Source organism: Pempheris klunzingeri, chromosome 8, assembly GCF_042242105.1.
Source record: "Pempheris klunzingeri isolate RE-2024b chromosome 8, fPemKlu1.hap1, whole genome shotgun sequence".
Classification (NCBI taxonomy): domain Eukaryota; kingdom Metazoa; phylum Chordata; class Actinopteri; order Acropomatiformes; family Pempheridae; genus Pempheris; species Pempheris klunzingeri.
The window spans coordinates 24,853,132-24,877,755 of record NC_092019.1 but is presented as its reverse complement, the minus strand read 5'-3'; the positions used below and the strand labels follow the sequence as shown (position 1 = coordinate 24,877,755).

The window sequence follows — 24,624 nt, the reverse complement described above, 5'->3', positions numbered from 1 at the left end:
TAAAAAACACAATACTGATGCGAGAACAGCATCTCTTTGAGGACAGAGTTAGAAAAGAGGGATTCCATGTAACAGAACCGATGCAGCGGACTAAACGAGAAGCTCATCAAACAGCTTTCGGCTCGACTTGGGCAGAATGACGAGGAACGCAGCGATGAGGATGTTTTGGTGAAATGTGGTGAACGGCTTGTTGAAGTCACAAATACTGAGAGCCGTGAGCGCACCGAGACTCACCGCAAACCGTTCTGGCGCATCCGTCCTATTTTTACTCCACCGCTCAGTCAATCAGAGCACCGCAGAAAAAAGGGGGGAACCGTGGGGGGGGGGTTGAGTTTCGGGGAAGTAAAAAGCAGCAACGGCAGTGACCGACCAACACATACAAAACAAAGAAGTGGCGGAAAGAACGAGTTTGGTGCTGAACCGGGCCGTCCCACGGTGTTATCTGAGGTCTTTCGTAGCTTTGGGGACTTTGAGGACTTTGTAAATGTCGTTGGAGAAGACTGTGGTGAAGTGGGGCCGTGAGCTCCTTGACATGTGGGTGCAGAGGGGAATTTTACCAACATTTTGGGGATCCTCAACGTCCCAGATCTCTGGCATGCTGCACCCGGGCCTGGGTGATTGGGGGTGGGGGTGGGGGGTGAAGAGAACGAGAGAGAAAGCAACACAAGGTAAACAAAAAACAATCCTTCCAGCATTTTACCAAAATTAAAATCTTGTTTTCATTTTTTCTGCACCAGCTACAAACCCAACACGTGAAAGACAACGTGGGCTCAGTGTCTACCCGTGATGTGTAGGTACCTGGTTCGCCTGGTGCACCAGGAGTCCTCCAGGACAAAGAAGTCCACTCCCAACTTCATCAGGTTCCTCTTTACTGTTTCTCCTGACATGCGGCTGTACATGGAGTAGACCAGCTTGGTTCTCTCCCTGCGAGGAGCAAAACACAGCACGTTACAAAGCAAGCAGAGCACTTCTGTTCGCTTCATGTCCCCGTAGTTCAGGCTTCATTCTAAATACTTTATGTACATTTCTTTTAAAGAAGAATTAGCCCAGACACATACATGAATACATTTAATATGGGACATGTCCGGCTGTATGTTGTATCCGTATCTGTAACTGCATGTAGACAACGTTTACATAAAGAGACAGCGATCTTAGCCACATCGGACATAAGTGACTATGGGACTCCAGGTGTGTGTGTCATAACACTCTTTATTGCATTTGTCATCTTTAAATTGGGCAATTATATGTTAAAATATGTATCATCTCATTTAAGAACATGACAGCAGTCACAGTGTGATCATTAGTAGCTAATTTGACCCTGTTTATATTTTGGCATTGTGTTTATTGTAGATTTTAACTGTTATTGATGATAATGTTTATAATGTTTATCACACAGCTGACCAGGCTGCATCACAGGAACAGGAAACTGCCTCTCTTCTTACTGTGTTTCTCTGATCTGAACATAACTGACCTCAGACCAGCATCTTCATAGTGGGGGTGGTTGACGATGGGCCGGCCTGTGGAAAGCTTCACACTGGCCATGGTGGGCATGGCCCCAGCAAACACAGCGTCTGCATCAACCACACGCAAAACCGCAATTACATCACTTGTCTTGGAAGTGTAAATCACAGATATGACTGCATCAATGTAAAGCCAGGAGAGAAATAAACAGGCCAAAGTGTTCCTAAGGCACTTATGGTTCCCTGTGACTGCCCCCCGACTCTCCTTTTATCTGGGCTTTCTTACGTCTGTAAGAACAACAGCAGTGTTTCCCCTGCATGCGTTCAACAGCTGCTTCAGAAAAAAACCTCCCCAAGTACAAAACATTTACTTTCTCTACTTGAAGCAGACAGAGTTGGATAAAAAAATCAAACAGCCCCACACAGTTTAGCAGGCCGTTATTGCTTACTGGTTGTTCAAAAGCACAGTTGTCGGCAACCAAAGCTCTACTGCTCCCTACTTCTAACAACGAAGTCAACACTAAATCAAAATCATAAAAATATAGGCCATGTTTTCTGTTGTGATTTTCAACTACACTTGTTTGTAATGTGGCAACAGCTAACAGTGTTTGCTTCTTCAGGAATTAACTGGCATTAAAGGACATCAATAATCACCACCATTTTCCTCCAAGCATGATTTTTCCTGTCATCACTGTTGTATTGGGGTCGATGGTTTTTGAGAGGCTCTGGAGGATAAATGCTCCTAGACAGGATGTGATTTTTGCCACTGAGAATTCTCATTTGTATGAGCTATATTATGTTCTATGGTACTATATGTTCAATAAAAGTGTAGATGCCGAATTATATTTCATGAGACTTGAAGAAAAAATCTGCAGGCAAATTGTCGTGTACTCGAAGAAGTTCCTGATTATCTGGTTATCATGACACTGAGCAGAATCATCAGGAATGTGGAAATGGAAGCAGACGTCTCTCACCAGGACGGGTGTTGTCCTGGATCCAGTCCAGCAGCTCCTCCTGCGGCATGTTACTGAACTCTCCAATGATGGCCCACTGGGCCTGCAGGTTGGCCACTCCCTGTACGGCCATGATGGCCATGACTGCAAACACTGCAACCTGGTGTTTGAACTTCTCCCCGATCCAGCCAAACACCTGACATGACAGCCAGGGAGAGAGAGCTTCACCGAAGGAACGTGTGCTCAGACAAATAACATACAACTATTCCAGACTCCTGAATGCTTTTCAATCAGAGCCTTTATTGGAGGTGAGAAACAGACCTGTCGGGAGCAGATGAGCGAGGCCATGATGCACATGTGGGGAGTCAGGAAGAGCTTCAGACGCATGATGAGGATGGCCAGGACAGCAAACGCCACCAGCTGCAGACTGTGGTACACCAACTGACATGGAAGTGCAAAGAGAATAAAACAAGGGAGAGAATCTACCAGAACTGTCTCCTCAGCAGCCGAGGCACACAAACACAGACGCACATACATATCTCAGACCAGGCCGCCTGATGAGCCACCACTCGATTCATATCTCTGGACTAATCAAGCCACTACCTGCATTCACACTGCGTAGTGTTTAACATTACTGCAACATTGATTACTGAAGAGCAAGTACAGCTAAAAGAATGAAAATAGCCACATTGCTTACCAGGTACTGCTGAAATAATTGCATTAACATTACAAGCAACATTACAATCCTCATTTATCAAGCAAACATTTTCAAATAAATGTTGAAATGAGCTGATTTTCTGACTTTATATCATTAGAAATCTCTTTGAGCTTGGAAATATTAATCTGCCAAAACAAGCAATCTGAAGACGTCAATTTGGACTTTGATGACAAGTGATGGGCATTTTTTTATGCTCTGACATTTGGTAGACTAAACAACTTACCTAAAAACAGTATACGCACACTAACGGATAACAGGGCTGTCATTTCTTAGAAATTTGAACTACTGGCTGAACGTGGGAAAAATAAAATATTCTAAAACTGGACATCATGGATGGCGATGGTGAGGCTGCTTGCTGATGTAGAAAGCAGCTGCCTCCCAGTGACTGCCCTAAACTGTAATGAAATTCTACATTGCAGCCCGACTGTCAGTGAAGCTATCATCTCTTTAGAAGCAGCTCCACTTCCACTCAAGCTGATCTGAAGTCTGAAGAAAAGCTACATTTGTTGGACAGACTGTATAATGATATTTGCATTATGCTTTGATCTTTGGTATTCCTCCATCTTGACTTTCCCTCAGCAGAGTGAGAACTCCCTCGGGTCTCTGCAGTGCTACTCTCTGAGCCGTACAGAAACATTAAGCAATTATCTGGGAAACTCTGGAACACTGTGCGCACTGTGGCTGGTGGATGAGCATCTGAACGTTTTCCTGCCCTGGGAGGAATATTACAGAAAATGACATGAGGCAGCTGGGAGAAGGCTGGCAAATGGCAGCACAGTGCGATTTCTGAGCAGAAGGGGCGCTTCCTTTCATTTCTTAGTGATGAAAATCGCTTGAAGACAAGGGAACTGAGCTGACAGTAGTGCTCTAGAGAAATCTAATCAAATAAAACAGGCTTAGGAAAGTGGAACAAAGCTGCAAAAAAAAAAAAGTTGGCAGTGAGGCATCATCAAGATAATACTCGTGCATTGACTTAAAACTAACATGAATGAGAAAAGTATATTCTCACCTCTCCTTTTCCAGCTATATCGGACCTGCAACACAGAGCAGACATATGTAAAAACTCAGCTTCCAAAAAAATAACATCTAAAAATAAAATAAAAATATATAATTCCTATTCCAAACCAATACTAGCGTATTTGATAGCGTGAATGAATTCAGCACCAAGGCCAGCAGGACACTCACCCCGCAGCCTCATCACCATCATCTGTCTTGACAGACGCCTTCCCCCCGTCCCTCAGGAACCGGACTATATCCTGGAGAGTCTGAGAAGGACAAATGGTTAAAATTACAACACAAAAGAGACTCCTGTTTATTACTACTTCCAAGAAATAATAGATTGTGTGAGATGATCTTCCTCACAGCTCGTCCAGCTTGTACTGCATTCCACGCTTTGTCAAAGTGACTCATGTATTGGTAGCTTAGCGTGGGCAAGGCGTAATGAGATTACACTACATAAAGAGCAGTTCCTTAAATAGTTATTTTCTCTCATGTTGGCACCCGAAAACATTTCATGTTTCAGGAAAGAGGAAAAAATGTCCCAGTTCTTCCTTTGTCACAGATTTAACATACAGTACACAGAAATGATATAGACAACTGTGACGTACTTAAACTGAATTGAAGAAGTCTCTTCCCACATTCGATTGTATGCGTGTTAACCAGAGCAGAGCAGACTCCCAGCTTTGTCCTCCTGTCTCTGTGAGCCAACATCTCAAGGCTCCAAAATGATTTTAACTTCATGTCTGGCTGTACTGGTTGATGGTATGTAAGCCTGTAGATTGATGGCTGTTGTTTTGTCAGGCCTTCCTGTGATTCAAACCCCTTTCTTATTGTGTTTTTGCAGCTTGTGGTGATGGTACAGTGTAGAGCAGTGGAAGGGCGTGAGGTGTGGCTGAAAGTTCTGGACCAAGTGTTTGTCTGTCTCCGAGGTGTGGTGCAGACTTACCCTCCCAGCGATGAGAGCGACCACCAGCAAGTTGATGGGCAGCAGCAGCGTTTTGAGGTAACGTACAGGAGTCTGAGGGTGAGACAGGCAGAGACGCAGGGTGAGGCCGAGCTATCTCATGATGAACCACATGAGCTGCCAGGTTCTGATGGCAGGTTTCCATTTCGTGGGGGGGGGGGCAGAGTGTGGTGAGAACAGGCCTTACCTCTAACTCAATGAAGTCAAATTCAGCAGCACATGTGTACATCAGAGTGTGGAAGTCCTTGTAGCTCGTGAACTTAGACTTGATCAGTCCGCTGATGTGAGCCTGGACGAGACAAAATAAAACCTTTTTCCTGATACGTCATCTATACATTTTGTATTTAGAGTTGTCCTCTGATTCCTGACTATTAAACGCTTGAATCCCTTTGAAAATGCTGTAAATTGTTCAGTAAGACTTTTTATGATGGATGGTGACAGTTTAATCAGGCCGTTAGCTTTACAAAGCCAATCTACACCAGTTTTCATTTGTGCGTCTACTACACCCTTTTTTCTCCTATGAAACATTTCTGTTTGGGACATAAAAATCTATTCTCCACATTTCTGTCTGTAGCTAGGAAATATAATTTACTGTAAAGAAAACTCAAACTGAAATATTAGCAGCTTTTCTCGTAGAAAAGCACAGCTGGAGTGGCTTACGTCATCTGAGGCGCAGAGGACAGTGGACAGCATGAATTTGAGCAGGACAGTGGAGCCAACCCAAGACAGAACCTGCATGGCCTGAGGAGGAAGAAGAGATTAGCACAGGGACACACACACTCACACACACACCTCAGACAGGAAGCTGTAATCAGCTGGTTACTAACAAACTAACTGAAGACAGCATGTTTTTTGTCAAACATGAAATGCTGACTTCATTTAATATAAAACGGCTGCTGTTTGGCCATTTGGTTGATCGTACAAATGATGTGTTTCTCTGTAAACTCAAGAAGAACACAGAAATTCTACGCACCCAGATGATGATGCCAGGTTTGCAGACTTGAGCAAATCGATCCCTCAGTGCAATGATTGCCTGCAAAAAAAACAATTACAAAAATAAGAAGCAGCCCAGCATGATGTAAAACATACTGTATATATACTCTACATACTGTATATATATCTCAGCCACGGTTTGTGTTTTCTGTCAATTTTCCTCTGCAACACCACAAACTCAAACAGATATATTTGTTATTTTAGACCCGGCAGGACACATCGAGAAAACCCAACTTACCTCATCTGACCTGAGAAATCTCAGAGCATTCAGTGACTGTACACACGGCTGTCTGACTCTAATGTCCAACTCACCCAGATGGAGACGAGCGAGGAGGCGTAGAAGGACGTGAGCAGCATGGAGTTGCCGAACATCAGGATAAAGCAGACGGCGAGTGTGGCCTGCATAACGGGACACGGAGGAGAGGAGGTGTCATTCATCACTAACCTGTGGTTTTCACACAGCTGTGCACGGTCTGTCGCTGGAATTAGAATACATGCCTAACACGGGAGCTTGGCAGCGAGCACAGAGGCACAGCCGGCTTTTGTGGGTTTCCAGTGGTCTCATAAAAAACACTCAGCTTTACATTCACTTTCAAAAAACAACAGCTCTGCCTCTGTACGGCAGGAGGGTGGTCTGGGATAGACTGTAGAGGGTGTCAGAAATAAGTCTTATTGTGTCACGGTGCCACTGAGAACACTCCAGAGATTTACACAAATGGGATCAACTTTGAATACACAGCCGCTAGCACAGTTTAATCCTATTCAATGGACTCTTGATGGTTAATCTCACAGTGAAGAGTGAAATCCACGCTGCATCGTGTAGATCCAGTGTTCACTTTAATTGCGTGTTTTCAAAAAAAATATCTAGTTTACTACCATTGATAACTACGAAAACAAGCCCAGATACAGCTGAGAGGCTGTATCCAATATCTTCTGTTGACGAACAAACTGATTAATCAACTTTCAGTATCGTTTTATCACAAATCAATGAATCATTTTTCTTTCAAACTAAAATATCGAACACTCTCCAATTCCAGATTCTGAAAGATGAGGGCTTGCTTTTTTTTTGTTTTGTATCAAGATAACCTGAACATTTCAGGGCTTTAGGATCCATTTAAAGATGTCAGCTTCAGATCTTACTAATTACAACATGCAATTTGCACTATTTTTAAGACTAAACACTCAATCATAGAAATAAGTGAGAGATTAGTTGATCATAACAATAATTGTTAGTTATAGTCCTTCACGCTTGTTTGTGCCCTGTAACAAGCGACACAGCTAACGCTGATCAACAACCCTGTAGGTCATAGAGGACACACACGCCTGGTTGTGTGTCCGTATTCAAGAAAAGATTCTTGAGCATACACACCCAAAGCTAAAGTCATTTGCCAAGCTCTCTAAATTATGCAGAGCTATATGCCCTCCTCTGACATAAATCTCCACCATCTCACCACAAAGGGCCTTCTCCTTATCTGTGGAGCGCACAGTCCCTGGCTAACAGCCTGGCATGCTGAGGGGATTAGGGGGAAAGAATGTGGAGGAGAGGGACCAACGGCCAGAACACCACACACACACACACGCACACACACAGACACGCAAACACATTCTCAAAACATTTCTACACATTCTCACACCAACACAGATATACTTTTGTCCTTGGCAGGATGAACCAATTTGCCCACATATCCTCTCTTTCTAAAGCATTCGTGCAGGCACAGTGGCATCGTTAATGCTAAAGAAAGTCGGCCCTGTTTCGGCGGGTGCTGTCCTCGCAGCTCATGAAACTCTTCGGTCCGAGAAGCTGAGCGAGATAAGGAGAACTGTAGCAGAGCACATTACAGCTCAGATGTACAGCAGCCTGAGAGACTTTCACTTACAGTATGTTGGCCACCACACGCACACAGAAGAAGCTAATGTACATTTGTGAGTCATCAGAATACTGAGCAGCATCTAAGTAAATGCTAAAAACCTCCACTACCTGCTCAGGTCTGCATTCCTCTCTTCATTCTGTGGTTTTTTTGTCTGATGCACACAGCCTGGTGAAGTCACCTTTTCTATCTGTATTTTCAATCCTTTTGTTGTTTGTGTCTCAGTAGCTCAGTAGTTCTCTGCACTTTGGTCTGATGAGTCCAAATTGGAGATTTTCATCATCACTTGTTCTTAACAGGACAATGAGCCCAGACACACCTCCAGGCTTTGTAGGGGCTGTTTGACCGAGAAAGAGAGTGACGGAGTGCTGCATCAGATGATCTGGCCCCCACAATCACCTGACCTAAACCAGCTGAGATGGTTTGGGGTGAGTTGGACCTCAGAGTGAAGGAAAAGCAGCCAACAAGTGCTCAGCACCTCTGGGAGCTCCTTGAGGACTAAAACCATCCAGGTGACGACCTCATGAAGCTGACTGAGAGAATACCAAGAGTGTGAAAGCTGTCAGCACAGCAAAAGGTGGCTACTGTGAAGAACCTGAAATAGTACAGTAGAGTACTGGTAACAAATACATATGTAACCTGTGTACATGGTAACCTGGTGGTAAACTATGTAATGTTACGAAACAGAAACACTCTTAACACTCTAATGACGGACTGATGTAGGATCTACTGTACCATGTGAGTGACCAGGATGGATTGCATCTTGGCAGCGCCGAGGTAACCCAGAATATAAGAAGCAAACAGCGAAGCCACCTGGGAAAGAAAAAAAGACAAACTTCAGAAACCTCCAACACTGAATCATGTACTATGTGTGTGTGTGTGTGTGGGGGCCAGTTTCACAAATCCACACATAATAAGACATTTCATGTCTATTTTCCATATCACACACTTATTTACAGGGAGCTGAAAGTTAATGTTGTTTCTGTAAAATGTGACCACTTTCTGATAGAGGCTGGATTTTAATGTCCTTCAGCTGCTTCTCTGGAAACGTTAAACCACTGTGGGCTTAAAATACTGAACCATAGTATAATAGTAAAAATACTGACATAGATATAGAGGCAGGAAATAGATAGTATAGATGTTGTATTCATTCCAAAACAAAACTGTGTTGATGGAGATGGTGAGTGTGAAACAAAATTTGCTTTAAGAAAACTTAAAATAATAATAATAATAAAAATAATGTATAAATCAAGAAAAAACTAGGACCGCAATTTATGTGTAGTAACAACAATTATCATCAGTTATTATCATAACTAAATAATGAATAATAGCTTTATAAATACATAAAGAATAAAAGCAAAAACAAAGATGAAAAGAAATACAGAAAGAGTAATATAGATGTTCATCTGTAATGATGTCTATAAATCTGAAAAATGGATTTTAAAGAAATTTTAAAGAAGTCACTGATTCTGCGAGCCTTTTCTCCTTCCAAAGCCGAGGGGTCCTGATGGCAGAAGCACAGCCACCTTTGCATTTAAGTGTTGACCTTGGAGCGGCCAGCAGGGTCCCACCTGAGGATCTAAGGCTGCCAAGAGGCTCGTATGGAGTCAGCATGCTGCTATGTAGCTTGAGGCCCAACCCAGAGGTGCTTTAAACTTGACTGGTAAAATCTCAAAACCAATTCTAAACTGAAGGGAGAGCTAGTGAGGAGACACCAGGACTGGGGTGATGTTCTGTCAGCTATTAACACCAGTAAGTAGCCTCGCAGCTGCACTCTGAACTAGCTGTAGGCGAGAGAGTGACGTTTAGTTTGTACCAGTCAGAGGTGAGCTACAATAGTGGAGTCCAGAGAAAAGGAATGCATGGACGACTTCTCCCTGGTCAGTGTGAAAGCACTGGATTGATTCTGGGATGGTTGGTTCTGGTTTGAAGGAAACTGTTTAGATCTGTGGCTGAAAGCTGACAAAATCTACGTTAAATATATGTATATGTATCTATGAATGGATTGTGTGACTGAAACAGTTAATTATCATCGATTAATGAATGAATCCGTTTTTAAAAGTGGTGAATCCATGTTGCATCTCTATCCTCTTTTTCCTGATACATTTGTATTTAATTAAGCATCACAACCAAACATCACTCAATTTGCCAATTAATTATTCTATTCCCCTTTTTCTGCATCTAAATAATGAATCACTGCTCTAGATTTAAAATGGAGATGCAAAACAAATATTAAAAAGGCTTTCAAATGTAACGTTGTTATGCATTTGCTCATTATATGTCGTCTTACCATTTCCTGCAGGAACATTTACAGTTCCCTTTGTGTGACTGCTGTAACTTACAGATGTGTAAGCAGTGTGCCACCACAGAACACAGAATAAGGGAGCACATTTATGAATTACCACACTTTAAGATTCTATTTCTTTGATTTTCCACTGACTTTTTAAATTTGGTTAATCAAACTGTAATAAAAAAAACCTAGTTATGTACAGGCACATAGCACTTAAGGGATATGAGGTCTGATAATACTATAGAGCAAACAGGACATTATAGAGGAGTGAGCAGTGGATGGCGAACATGTTCAATTAGAAGCTTAAAAACATAAAGCAAAGGGATATGAGCTGATAAATAACTGGCCTGCTGTTAAAACCTCTCGTACAGAAAGCAGCAGTGGCCCCCAGCGTGGGCTTAGCTGTTGCTAAGTGCAGATGCTCGCAGCATTGACCTGTTTGTTTTGGAGTCGCGGTTCAAACTCCAGCTTTTCGGTCTGCCAGCCCACATTCTTTCACTCTTTAACCCACCATCTCTTTCTTTAACTTGCTTGGCTGAATCTCTAAAAGACTTTGTCCTTCTCTCTGTCTCTGTACCAGGCGTATTGTTGCGATTGAACTATCAATCATTTTTCTTTTGGCCATGCCGGCCAACTTCTGCGTATCTTGCAGCTTCCTCGCCGGAGTCCTGTGTTCTCTCCAACTCTATTTTCTCCCAAACCTCACGGCCCCTTCTCCTTTCTCCCCATATTCTCTCTCACTGTTTCTCTTGCTCTGTGTTTACCTGAGTGAGCAGCACAAACTGGGCAAACTGCCACGGCAGCATGAAGCACAAATTGGAGATGCCCAGAGCGACCATGGCTGTCCTGCTCGGGTTCCTGGTCCTGGGGAGGGAAGAGAAGGGGGGGGGGGGCAGCAGGGGGGAACAGATAGAGTGGTGACAGAGTGTGGGTGCAGAGGAGATAAGGGAAGCTGCATTCTAACTGCTGAGAAAACACACACACACATACACAAACACACATATTCCCTCTCCTTTTAAAGCTGGTGGGAGAAGAAATCCCTTTACTCACTGCACAAGGTAACGTCCACTAGTTGAAGTGCAATGAGAAGGCTACTAGTATGTACCTTAACTAACCACACTGCCTGTTTTCAGTGCTCTCTTTAGCAGACAATACAAGCCAGCTGTGCTTCACCTCAGTAATTACAACAACAGTAGCATTTGGATCATATTTCACTTGGGTGGTTTCACATATTCAACAGGGCGTTCAAATGAAAAGAAAGCCTTCGGTTGTTGTTGCAACAAAAATATCAGGCACCAAAATACAAAGGCTTCTTTTATGAGGTCTTATGAGAGTGTAGTGACACTACTGGCAACATGTGCTGCATGAGCTATGAAATAACCTCTCAGTCAGAGGTGAAGTTGAGATTTTGATATTCATTTAAAGAAAGAAAATGACTTCTACTCTGGCATTATGTTGGTGGATCTATGTTGTAATATGGAGACGTTGTTACTGGGGTAATAAGACCTCCTGGGGCTTCACTTGAGGCAGAAGGTAAGTTTACCGTAAGATGTAGGTGAGAAGGAGCATCTGCAGGACTAAGAAGGGGTAGGCAAAGCTCTCCCTCAGAGGCGGAGTCCACATCACACGAGTGCTCTGGTAATATACATGAACACACACACACACATTTAAAAAGTGGGTCAAAAGATCTCAGTAGATGGAAAAAACATCAGAGTGAGTGAGGTCGTATGAAGTATGGACATACTGGGTCTGACCTGTTTAACGATGGAAAGATTTTAACTAACACAACAGACCTCAAATTACAAAAGCACGCAACAACTAAAAGCATAAACTATGTGAGTTTAGTCAGCATAACTGGATATTTCCTACTCATTCTAAACTGTATGAATACTTCTTGTTCTAAAGGACAAGTTTCTCCATGTATGCAGACGTAAGTAAAACAAAGTAACACCTACATTTACAAAAGACATCTTTCATGCCTCTTAAACTGTCACTGTAATGTTTGGAACACTATAGTGACTTCCTGTCTAATGTATTGTTGGTGACTGAGCAGCCCTAGAGCAGCGTGGTGGCGCCGTGGTTAGCACCGTTGCCTCACAACAAGAAGGTTCCTCTGGCCGGCAGGTTTGTGGCTTCCCACAGTTAACTGGTGACTCTGAATTGCCCGTAGGTGCGAATGTGAGAGTGAATGGTTGCTTGTCTCCATGTGTTGGCGCTGCCATTGACTTGCAACCAGTCCAGGGTGTACCCTGTCTCTCACCCTCTGTCAGCATGGCTCCAGCCCCACCGTGACCCGTAAGGATAAGCCGTATAGACAATGGATGGATGAACAGCACTGTAGAAGTGTCCCATTTACACCAAGTCTTTACTTGCTAAGAAGTTTCTTAATAAGTTTTCATGGTTGTACTGGATTTAGTAAGTCACTAGTCTGAAACTAGTTACTGATGTAGTTACCGTGAAGTTACTAATAACTAGCTAATACTTACTGAGACCTCACATTCACAGTTAGGAATGGATTTATGAGCAGCTGGTTCGGCCCATTCCAGGACATTTCTACCCTTTGGAAGGACAAACTGGCTGCTGTATTCCAGGTCAGCATTCTTTGCTTCTTACATTACAATTTCTGACAGATGTTATTGTCCAAAGCTTTGTTTTACTGTTTGCCAGCAAGTTGCACTGTTTCTAAATACTGAAAATGTTTAGATGTAAGCTGACATGTTTCCTGTGGAGATGTTCTAGAGCAGATCGTTATCACCTAAATCCAATTAAATGCTGATCCCTTTACTAATCCCTTTACTAATCCCCTCACTAATGTGAGCGACTCGGACTTCTGACACCCGAAAATATGGCAAATTGCACGGACTTGGCTTTCTCTTATTATTATTAGCAAAGAGCTGTGCAGAAAACATTCACTGTCTCGTTCTGAGCCGACGCTGACAGCTGCTTTTGTCAGGTCAAAATGACAAACAGCACCGCCAGCAATTAGCTTGACAAGAGGACAAAATTAAATTTGTCTGTCGTCGGGTTTGTGTGCTTTCTGGATGCCGGTGTCTGTACTCAAACAAAGATCATCTGTGAGAGAAGAGCCTCCACTCTGTGACACTCTTCTCTAGTTGCATGCTTTTAGCGGATAACATGACATTCTCACAGTAAAACTTTCATTCATCTAATGATAATCATCATCATCAAGGCTAACAACTCCATCACTTTTCCAACACATGGCAGCTTTACGTTGCTGTGGGGAAGCTGCAGCCTTTATGCTAAAAAAAAAAAAACTGTTTACTGCTAAACTTTCCCCTCCTCCTCAAGCATTCACCATCACTTTGTCTGCAGCTCGCTCTTTTCTCCCTCACCATGCACACTGGCCCATCCATGTCCTACTACACCTTAGGCATCGTTGTCGTACTTCTTCATGAAATGAAGCCACGCTTGCGGACCATTTCTTCCTCTCCACCATGACTCCTTTTCCAGCTGCACGCATGACTTCTAAGTCATTGTTTTGCAATGTGCAACTGTCAGCATCGATAAAAGGAACTCATAACCTGGAAGGCATACGATCCTGATGTGTCAGGCAATTCAGAGCCGCTTCTCAACTGGAAGTGATTCTCAATCCCTACATGTGGTGCATGAAACCTGTCAAGGTCAATTAAAATACACAGGAAATGTAATGAATACATAGAGCCACATCATCCAACGTGACCCTGAGCTTCCACAGAAAGTCAGGTAACCAGTTATTTAGACCTCACAGGTCCGAGAGCCAAGGTGGAGGAGCAGCTTGAGTTAACAGCTTTCTGTACTCTCCGTACACACCACAATGCAGTGAATAAACAATAATCCATCCACCCACTGTATCCAGCTTATCCGCCAGGGTCACGGGGTGACAGGGTCACAGCTGACTTTGGGCAAGAATAAATAATAATAATGACTATAAATAAATTCCTATTTTTTGTGTTTTTAGGAGCATTTCTTTTTCAGTTACAGACATCATGATGTACTGAACATGAATGGTCTTGCAGCAACGTGTATCGAGATACTATTGTTATGATGGTCAATGTATTGTGATAGTATCAACCTTCCTCTGTGATTCCCACCCCTTCTGTTCACTGGCCAGCTCTAGCATTTAGGTCAAAATAAGTATTTGTATCAGCAGATACTCCGTACTAAAAGACCCTAGTTTTCTGTTCCCTTCTTGGTTGTTTGGAGAAGTTGAATCTGTCTACCACCATTTATACATCATAACACACTTCAAGCAACAACCTCACACATCTGTCATCTCAGTTACATCACCAACTCAGTGCTTACTGCAAAAAAAAAGGGAAAATCACAGATGCTCCTCAAAAAGGTGCAAGAAAATACTGGAGAGAGGAGGGCATGGTGTTTAAAGGGACTGAGAAACACCTGTCACAACTGTGCGTGTGCATGTGAAGGTGACTGCAATGTCACTGTATTGAGCTGTAAAATACAGACTTGCTATTTGTTCAGGAGGAAACCGGAGAGAAGGAGGTACGTGGAGGGATTCGGCTTTGAATGTGAGCCAAAACCAACTCTAAGCTCCTTTGAGAGTTGAAATGAGTCCCTATTAGCCACCCTCTGCTTTTCTGAGAGCTTTTTTCATTTGGAGTTTTACACATTGCAGCTTACAAACGCTCAACTCTCCTGACTCTCTGACAACAATATTAAGGGCAGTGCACTCACCTCGCCGTGATTGAAGAAAAAACACATCGTGGTAACGACGCCACCCAGTCGACTGCCACTGCACGGGTGAATGGAAAGAGGTGGGGACACAGGGAGCAGAGAGACAACCAACAGATTCAGAAAGATCCTCTTCAATCTCACGTTTCAAACCCGTATTTGACAGAAGAGAAATCACAAAGCTGCTCTGTGTTTCTGTCTAAGCCTGACAGCTGGGGGATGACGTGCACATAAAAGTAGATCCCCTCATGCCTCGTGCCCATCTGAGCATGAGGGGACCGAGTGGACCTACCTGAGGTAGGCACCGTAGATGAAGAACAGGCTCATCATCGCACCGTTCAGCAGGAACACCCAGGTCACATAGAAGTACGCCGGGTCGCCCATCCCTAATGTACACAACAAAACACACACACACACACACGATGTTCAGTCAGTCAGATAATTTGATGTTTAAGTCATTTATCAACCAAAATAATCAATTCTGCCAATAACCAATACAGAAGAGAAGAAAGGTTAAGTCTATGTTGACAAAGCTTGTCGGAATGCACCTGTGCCTTCACTCAGCTTTCTGTAACACTGGAAGTGGCATGCACAAGTCTCCTTCAAACAGTAAGGTAGGTCACTGCAAAAATAGCCCATGAAACAGGAAGTAGCCTATCTGTGCAGAGCTTTCGGCCAGGGTGATAAATTCATGGTGCTCTGCTCTCCCTGCGAGGGAGCCACATATCGCACTCCCCTGCTGCAGGCTTTCTGTGCTTTTACTGTCCCCATTGTGATTTCACATTACTTCCAAAAGAAAAGCACCATTACATACAAAATAAATGAGCGTGTTGTAAAATGTACACCTTGTGTATGTGTGGCAAGTTACCAATGTCATATATGGCTTTGTGCACAAAGTGGGTATATGTGTGCTCAGAATGTGGGGGATTCTGTAAGCGGTGAGTCTTGTTTGACACGGAAGTCGAACACAAAGCATTTAGTCGGAGAATAATGTACAAAAGTGCACATAATCACATGACAAATCATGTTTGTGTGATTATATACACAATAAAGCATAATCGTGACACAAGAACACAAATAAAAACACAAATAAAAAGAAAAGCCAAACAACACGTATCAGTTTAGGTTGGACTACAGGCTGTTTTTACTGAGCAGGAGAGAAGCAGAACTGAGATTAGTATGAGAATATGTGGACAAAGACAGCAGACATGAGATTACATTAAACTGAAGAATAATGCTTCTGATTTTTTATACAGGGGGTCAGTTTGCACTCAGGGATCTGGTGTGCAGACGCAGGTTCCTCCTGATGACAAACTGTTTGTTTCACCTCACTGAATTAGCCGGCACGAAGAACAGACTGACAGGTCTGTAATAACTAATACTGCACTTGGAAGCGTGTTGATTTCACCATGATGTGACGTTAAATCACGGAAAGAGAAGAAGCAGCTTGTTCCAACAGCATCTCAGTGTGAAGATGTTATTGCACACTGTGTCATTCTGCGTCTCACAAAGATAATGTCCTGGCTGACAGTTGCAGGGAGTGCTCCCGCTTTCTGTTCGCTCTGACGCAAGGGGGCTTGCGTCAGTCTCATGTAAACACTGTGAAAACAGCCTGTGTACACCGACCCTGGGGTGCCTCGCCTCGCTAATGAGACTGACAGAAACACACAGAACGCAGCTCCACAAAGGGAAGCCGACAACAGTTTTTGCTTGTTTGCTGTCAGCAGATTTACCCTTCTAGGAAATATCAGAATCCTATTTGTGTCTAATAGGTTAAAAGCATTTTTCCTTCCCTCAGGGTACTCTGATAATAAGCACATTTCCTTTGCCTGCTTCTCCACCTATTTGTTTTGCTGCTGTTTGGACCCTCACTGTCACACCTTTGCTTTTTCTTTTCATTGATAAATGGTGTTGAAATTGATTAATTGATCAACAGAAAAGTAATTGGCAACCATTTTGACATTTATTTCCAGTTTCTAAAATGTGAGGATTTTTCTGCTGTCTTATATTATAGTAGTCATTATTAAAGAAACAGTTCAGCATTTTGAAAATACTCTTATTCTTAACTGGACTAGCAGACTAGAGTCTCCACTGGCTGTCTGACAACCTCACAGTGACGAATAGACTCCAACAAGTCACTGCATCCGGCCAACAAATAGTCTGGCAACCGACGGTCACATTACATGACCTTTGGACAGAGCCTGGCCAGCTGTTTCCCCCTCCAATTTTCAGTCTCCATGCTAAGCCGAGTATCCTGCTGCTGGGTGAAGCCTTATTTTGATCTGACAGACATCAGAGTGGCATCAATCTTCTCATCTAACTCCAAGAAAATAAAAGACCATATTTCCCAGATTTTTTTTATTTGAGCAAAAATGCCAATACTTGCAGGTTTCAGCTCTCCAGTGTGATGAGTTCGTTTTTTGCCGGTTTATCTGAACGAAAAAAAATAAAAACACTAACAAAAAATAAAAAATGATAATTAATTGCAGTCCTGTTTGATAAGATTATTCATGTGTTTTTATGTTTATGTAAAGAACAAGGATTGGAGGGAAAAACTGATTTGCCAGTAATCTGTTGAGCATCTTTATGGAAATGTTTTTTGAATGTAAATGTTGTATCGGTGGTTCAGTTGAAAATAATAATAAGAATGAATTCCTTCTGTGAAATTGAAACTGCCGACTTTCCACAAGGCTGTTTCGACTGCATGTGTCAAAAAGCCTGTGAAGAAATTAGTCAATTCAGTATGAGACTGAGTGAGAATTGTAAATGTGAAACTATCACTATGTGTAGTCATCATTCAACTTACTGTGTGTGTGTGTGTGTGTGTGTGTGTGTGTGTGTGTGTGTGTGTGTGTGTGTGTGTGTGTGTGTGTGTGTGTGTGTGTGTGTGTGTGTGTGTGTGTGTGTGCGCGTGCGTGCGTGCGCGCTGTGCGTGCTCAAATCAGTATATTTGGAGATCAGACTGGAGCTCCAAGGCAACAGTCTGTACCTTCACAGCTGTCCACAGGAGTGAGTCCCTCTCCTCTGTTGATGGACCAGCACATCTTCGTGGGAATCCCAAAGTAGCCCATTACAGCCGTGTAAATCCGGTACCAGCTGGCCAGGACCACCTGGGGAGCAGAGACAGGCACAATCAGTGCAAAGCCTGCTCAAATATGTTTGAAAGGCCTTTCTGCCCTTTTATCTCTGGGGAGTACAGACACACAGGATTCCCATTGTACGTCCCATCACTTTTCCTAAAAGGCTCTTTGCACAGTAAACAGTGCTGCTCCTAATACAACTGAGCGAACTAAAAAGCATGCTGGTAAATAGAAACAGCTAATGAATGTATGAAACTTTTAGGGCAAGGTCACACTGGCCTTTGATAAATACACATTTGTTGGGGCATGAGGCCAAAATGTAGGACACCACGGCCAACAATAATGATGTTACACTGTGTGATGACAAAACACTCAGATATACAAACACTCAGCTAAACATGGAAGACATGTGGAATTACTAATGATTACAATGTGTTAAATAGGTAAATATCAATTAAATTGCATACGAAAAATAAAGTGTATCAATAATGAATAATATCTTAATTAGGGGCTGCCTAAGTCAGGGCTGCCCAGATGAAGTTGTGACCTGACGTGCTGCATTAATTAATATTGTTTCATTCATGGCTGAAAGCGTTTCTGTCACTGGGGGACAAGTTTTGCTATATTCTTCACTACAGTGGCTAATTACCTGCTGTACATTTAAACCATCTCTGCTCAAGCACTCACAGCTCTCCACTTCTTTTGCCGACTGTCTCACTAATTCCATAGTTGTTGAGTTACAGTCTGGCTTCTCTAAGCCTCTCCTGCTCTCTCTTGCTGGCTGCGTCTCATGTTTAAACTGTTCCTCTGCCTCCTTTAATGAGACGGGGACAGACTAAATGCTGTTTATTTGCTGTGTTGGAGGCGAGGCTCCCTGGATCACCCAGCAATAAGCAGCATCCTGGTAAACTGTATGTACAACACAATGTGTTACGACTTAACGTTACACTGTACAATGTTTAGCTGCTTGTGCTCATCACACAACCGTGATCGTTGTAACCTGCTAGCTGTTAATAATTGTGTCAAAGTAAACCGCCCTGTGATTGAACAGTATTCCACAGATTCACTAAAAAAGCCTAAAACACAACGTGTCCAATGCTGATACTGCTGCCTGCTGTACCTCACACTAGAATTGCTGAAAAATGCTGTAAAGGGTCTGCAAAGCTGAAGAACGTCTTCCTGATAAAATCTCAACGGACAATAGATCTCTTACTCTTTTTTTTTGCAAGAGAATACATGGAGTTTTCTTTACAACAAAAAGGATGCGTTCTACAACCTTGTATCTAATGCAGCAATAAGTAACATCTGGAGATGTGGTGTTTTGTGAAATTTGAACGTGTATGGTAGAATACTGTTTTAAAGTCTGATAACAGCAAATAAAGCAGTTAACCCAAAGTGTAAACACTGAGACGTGTAAAGCTTCCAAACTGTAAATCATAGGAACAGCAAGCCAAAACGAGCTTTACCTCTGGATAGAGATTGAATCTCTTCAGTGTGTTAATAACCAGCGGGTACTCCGTCAGCCTATCGTTCATGATCATGTGGAGGCCATCCAGGAACGAGGGAGCCTCAATAATGGTCTTATAGTAGGAATAGTAGAGTCCCTGGAACCAAAAGAAGACACGTGCACTCGATTAAACTCGTGCAGGAAAACCCAAAATGAGAAAGACGTTAGAAAGAGAAATGTCAGGGAGGTGTGACAGAGAGAGGAAGGACAAAAAGACAAATAACAACAAAAGGAGACACGGCAGACAGACCCTAAATATAACTCTACACCATATAACTCAGACAGAAGGAAGATGAACGAGTTACACGGGCTCAGCAGATGGCAGCAGCTCACAGCCCATTTGGCAGCACACAGCAGGGATGAGGGAAGAAAAAATATTCTGTTTGCATATGATTAAACCGTCACCTTCAGTGTCATCTCTCAAAAGGGCATGAAGCTCCCCCTGCATGTTAAACATCAGCAGCGCTGCACAGTTTTCATAATAACTGTGATACATTACCATACGCTGCTTATAGTTTTGTAACATTGTGGGAGGAAATTTTCATATACGGCTGATATGGAGTCACAGGCCTTGAGGGAAGGTCACAGCACACTTGTGCCCTGGAGAACATTCACTCAGTTGCCCTCACTCGCTTCACCTAAAGCCCGTACAACTGACAAATTCAAGCCTGCGTTCCCTGTCGTGATCACCTGACCGACCCTGGCAGACACGCAGGTCAGAGTTCACTTGTTCGACTCGGCCTTGCAATTGCCCTTGGTCGTCAAATAGAAACACAGCGTTTGAAAATGTCAGTCATTATTCTGCCACTGTGTCACCACCTGGTTCTGTACAATAGCACAACAGCAGACAGCGCCACTTTCACCGGTGCTTCAACGGTTAGTGATCGCTCTGTTCAACATTTATTTATTTACAACCCCCGTTAGAGCTGTGATATTACCATTCTGTTAGCAGAACCTTTATGGCGACTAGCTCTGAAACTCAACCATGTATGAATCATTTCATTCTTAACAAAACAACACGAGCAGAAATAGTGAACACTTGCTTGATTTCAGAATTGGCATTTACATCCTGTAAGTTAGACAGAATCACAGTGGTAGAGCTGAAACAATAAATCAGTTTTCAGACAAAAATGCAAAACATTTCCTGGCTCCAGCTTCTGAAATTTGACTCTCATGGGGTTTGAGCTGTTGGTCTGACAAAACAAGACATTTGTAGACTCTATAAGTAAGAAGGATTTTATCATTTTTATCTAAATATTAGAATCAGCCAGCCATTTTAATAATTACTGGTGCACCCCATCATACAAGCAATGCACTACTTACCATCTCTGTCCGAAAAGCCATTTCTTTCTCCAGGTTAGACAAGTGTGAGAAATGTCTGTCATTCTCGAACAGCTGTGAGAGATGATGCCTGATCACAGGAGGAGAGATGAGCCAGGAGTTGCTCCAGTAAGCACAGCAATCACATAGCAACTAGTCATAGAATACTGAGAGAGTAACTCACCAGTGGAGATACCCAGTGAGAGCAGCTGTGGACAGAGAGAATTAACTTTAACTGCAGAAACACAAGCCACTACTAGCACTGAGCCACTTCCACTACTAATCATGGTGCATTCACTGAGGTCAAACACTGATGTTAGCTTAAACTTTGCCAGGAAAAAAAAAACCTGTTAACACGTGTGCAGCTGACATGTCACAGAAGCAGAGAAGGGCAGAGACTGCTTGGATTTTAATGAAAGGCATCAAGAGGTAGCTAACGCTGGTGAGCTAGCGTGTAGGTGAGCTAACGTTAGCCAACTGATCAGAGGCGGAGATAACTTAATTCAGCCAATGCTACGAGCGTACACGTTAGCAGAGCCGTTAGCTAGGGGGGGCTCGCGGAGATGCTAGCAGGCTAACGCTCCTAACTTACCGAGGAGAAGAGTGATTCCCAGCTTCGCGACAGCGGAGGGAGTTAGCCCCAGCTTGTGTCTGATGCTGGAGAGCCCGTTTGAATGGGAGCTGCTGAAGGCTTTGCCCTCTCTGCCTGCTCTCCTCACGTTACTTTTACCGGGGGGCGAAACAAGCGGGCTCCTGTCGCGGTCAGTCCGGCTCGCCGGACTCTTCCCGGTCTGTTTTCTGTTTTTAGCCACCATGATTATCCAGGAGGAGCCCGAGGTTAGGCGGCCGTCGGGAGGGAAATGGAGGAAAAGCAGAGGGGTAGGAGCAGGGCAGCTCCCACGGTTGCTGGTATCTGGTGCTCGGATCTGCCCCTTCACTACCTGAGCAATGCTTTCGCTGGTTCCTCCTTTGGCTCGCAGACGCTCGTAGAAACCTTATGAGGCTTCGCCCCCTGCTGGCGGCGCGGCGCCACTACAAGGAGCTTCTGGCGGTTACCATGGCAACTGGCTGGTCGTGGGTACCAGCCCGAGGCAACAGAGCAGGAGTGTTTACCTGGGGAGGAAGGTACATTACACATTCCTGGGGCTTTTTGACCCAGAATGTTTAAATTAAAGAGGTTTGTTGGCAGTGTAGAGGATGCTTTGAAACAGCAAGAAGCAGAAGTTTGGACACACCTTCTCATTCAGTTCATCCATCCATCTGTCTATTATCTGTACCGTTTATCCTCCAGGGTCACCAGCCAACCACAGACACACTCACATCTACGGGCAATTTAGAGTCACCAATTAACTTGCATGTGCTGCTGGAGGAAGCCAGAGTTTCTCATTCAATGGTTTTTCTTCATCTTTATTATTTTCTACATGTATATTAATATTGAAGACATTAAAACTATGAAGGACCACATATGAAAGTATATAGTTAACATAAAGTGTTAAACAAACCAGAATATGTTTCATATCTCAGGTTCTTCACAGTAGCTACCTTTTGCTGTGCTGACAGCTTTCACACTCTTGGTATTCTCTCAGTCAGCTTCATGAGGTCGTCACCTGGATGGTTTTAGTCCTCAAGGAGCTCCCAGAGGTGCTGAGCACTTGTTGGCTGCTTTTCCTTCACTCTGAGGTCCAACTCACCCCAAACCATCTCAGCTGGTGTAGGTCAGGTGATTGTGGGGGCCAGATCATCTGATGCAGCACTCCATCACTCTCCTTCTTGGTCAAACAGCCCCTACAAAGCCTGGAGGTGTGTCTGGGCTCATTGTCCTGTTAAGAACAAGTGATGGTCCCACTGAGCACAACCCAGACTGGATGGCATGTTGCTGCAGAATGCTGTGGTAGCCATGCTACCTTGAGTTATGAATAAATCACCAACAGTGCCACCAGCAGAGCCCCCCCCCACACCATCACACCTCCTCCTCTATGCTTCACACACACATGTAGAAACCATCTGCTCAGCTTTTCTGTGTCTCACAAAGACATGGGAGGGGGGGGGGGGGGGGGTGTGTGGAACCAAAAATCTCCAATTTGGACTCATCAGACCAAAGTACAGATTTCCACTGGTCTGATGTTCATTCCCTGTGGTTCTTGGTTCAGGCAGCTCTCTTCTTCTTCTTCTTCTTCTTCTTCTTCTTCCTCAGTAGTGATTCTCACTGATTCACACAAGCTCCTCTGAACAGTTGATGCTGAGATGTTTCTGCTGCTTGAACTCTCTATCCTCTGCAGCAGAGCTAATTTTCCAGACTGACCTTCATGTCTTAAAGTAATGATTTACTTTGTTGAGAGGTTCTTGCCATAATATGGATCTATAGTCATCAAACAGAGCTATTCACAGTATAGAGCTGAAACTCCATAAATGAACCGTTGACTGAAAACCATTCCAGGTGACGACCTCATGAAGATGGTCATCAACAGTCACTGGGGACATTTTTCCACACTTTTTTACACAACCTGTTTACATTACTGTTCATTCATTTGATCATTTCTGTATGCCTGCCTACCATGCTATGATCATTTATTTCATTTTAAATATTAATTTATATTCCTATATTTTACTACCTGCACTATTTCATGTCTTATGTCTGAGTCTCATTTTTACTTGCATGTTTGTAAGTAAAAATGAGCCTGAAAATTGACAAAATCACAAAGAACTTCATGTTGTAATTTCTATGTATTTATTTTACAACCTGTTTATATACTGTTTATCATGATATTATATTATATTATATTCCTATATTTCTGCTACTGTACTATAATTTGTAAAATGTTCATACAAACAAATAACAAAAATAATGTGAAACCAGTAGTAACAGATCTTACAAAAAGGTGCAAATTAAATAAAAACGTCATTGAATGTTAATTGTTAATATTTATTAATAGTTATTAACCAGAGCAGGATAAAAATATTTGCTACCAGAATATTTACACTCTGGATATACAATCTGACTTAAGCTGGGAACATTTGGCAGGTAGGACTCGTCCTCGGCTGATGGTGTTATGTGAGCTCCAGCAGCATTTCCACACCAGTAGATGTCACTGAAGGAACACTAAATATCTCCACTCTAAACTGTCTGATGCTGATCAGAGATTTAGTTTAGCACATTATTTTTGGGGGGGTTTCATACACCCACATTGCCACACTCCAGCTGCAGCCTTGTTATTGTCATCTGTGCATGGAAGAGATTCTGCAAATTCCCAGAAAATTGTCTTTTCCTAAAACTATAGCCACTGAGGATTCTGGCAGTTGATTAAATCTAGGCTCTGTGATGATGGTCCCTGTGGGTTGAGACATGGCTGCACCGGTAGAAAACTGGATGGTGTGGTGCTCTATCTGGCAGCAGAGACAGGAACACCAGGAAAGACGAGTTGATCTCATCTGTTTAGCTTGGAGAAGGACAGAGAGGGAGCAAGAGGGGACAAACTGTCCTGTGCGGTGGGAACATCATGACAGCTCACCTCAGACATCCGCCGGGGGGGGATCTGTATGCCCATTCCCGCTCAGGGTGATGTGGTAGCGGGTCTGGGAGGTGTGCGGGGTGTGGGTGAGAAAACCAGGGAAGGAAGAGAAGTGTTTGTTTACTCTGCCGGCTCAGCACTGGGAGCCAGAATCTGCATGAGAGAAACACGAGAGAAGGAAGGGAAGATGGAGTTAAAGCTGACTGTGCACAGACTGACACCGTGGCTTTGACCCGTGCGCTTTATCTGGACAGTTTCTTTATTTGATGGC

The 24,624-nt window shown here is 43.3% G+C and overlaps 1 protein-coding gene across 1 annotated transcript; it reads right to left on the bottom strand.

Moving 5' to 3' along the window:
* Positions 1-327: 327 nt before the first annotated feature.
* dpy19l1l (dpy-19-like 1, like (H. sapiens)) lies at positions 328-21,715 on the bottom strand. Its single transcript, XM_070835634.1, has 22 exons — positions 21,437-21,715; positions 21,029-21,053; positions 20,848-20,935; positions 19,484-19,621; positions 17,927-18,047; positions 15,230-15,323; positions 14,941-14,998; positions 11,789-11,880; positions 11,010-11,109; positions 8,691-8,768; positions 6,400-6,486; positions 6,068-6,127; positions 5,755-5,835; positions 5,282-5,383; positions 5,077-5,148; positions 4,317-4,396; positions 4,141-4,165; positions 2,735-2,854; positions 2,435-2,609; positions 1,472-1,571; positions 799-924; positions 328-610 (listed from the first exon to the last, which is right to left on the bottom strand). Exons 1-22 carry the CDS (start codon positions 21,657-21,659, stop codon positions 439-441), a joined length of 2,217 nt encoding a protein of 738 aa, XP_070691735.1. The 5' UTR covers positions 21,660-21,715; the 3' UTR covers positions 328-438.
* Positions 21,716-24,624: the final 2,909 nt, after the last annotated feature.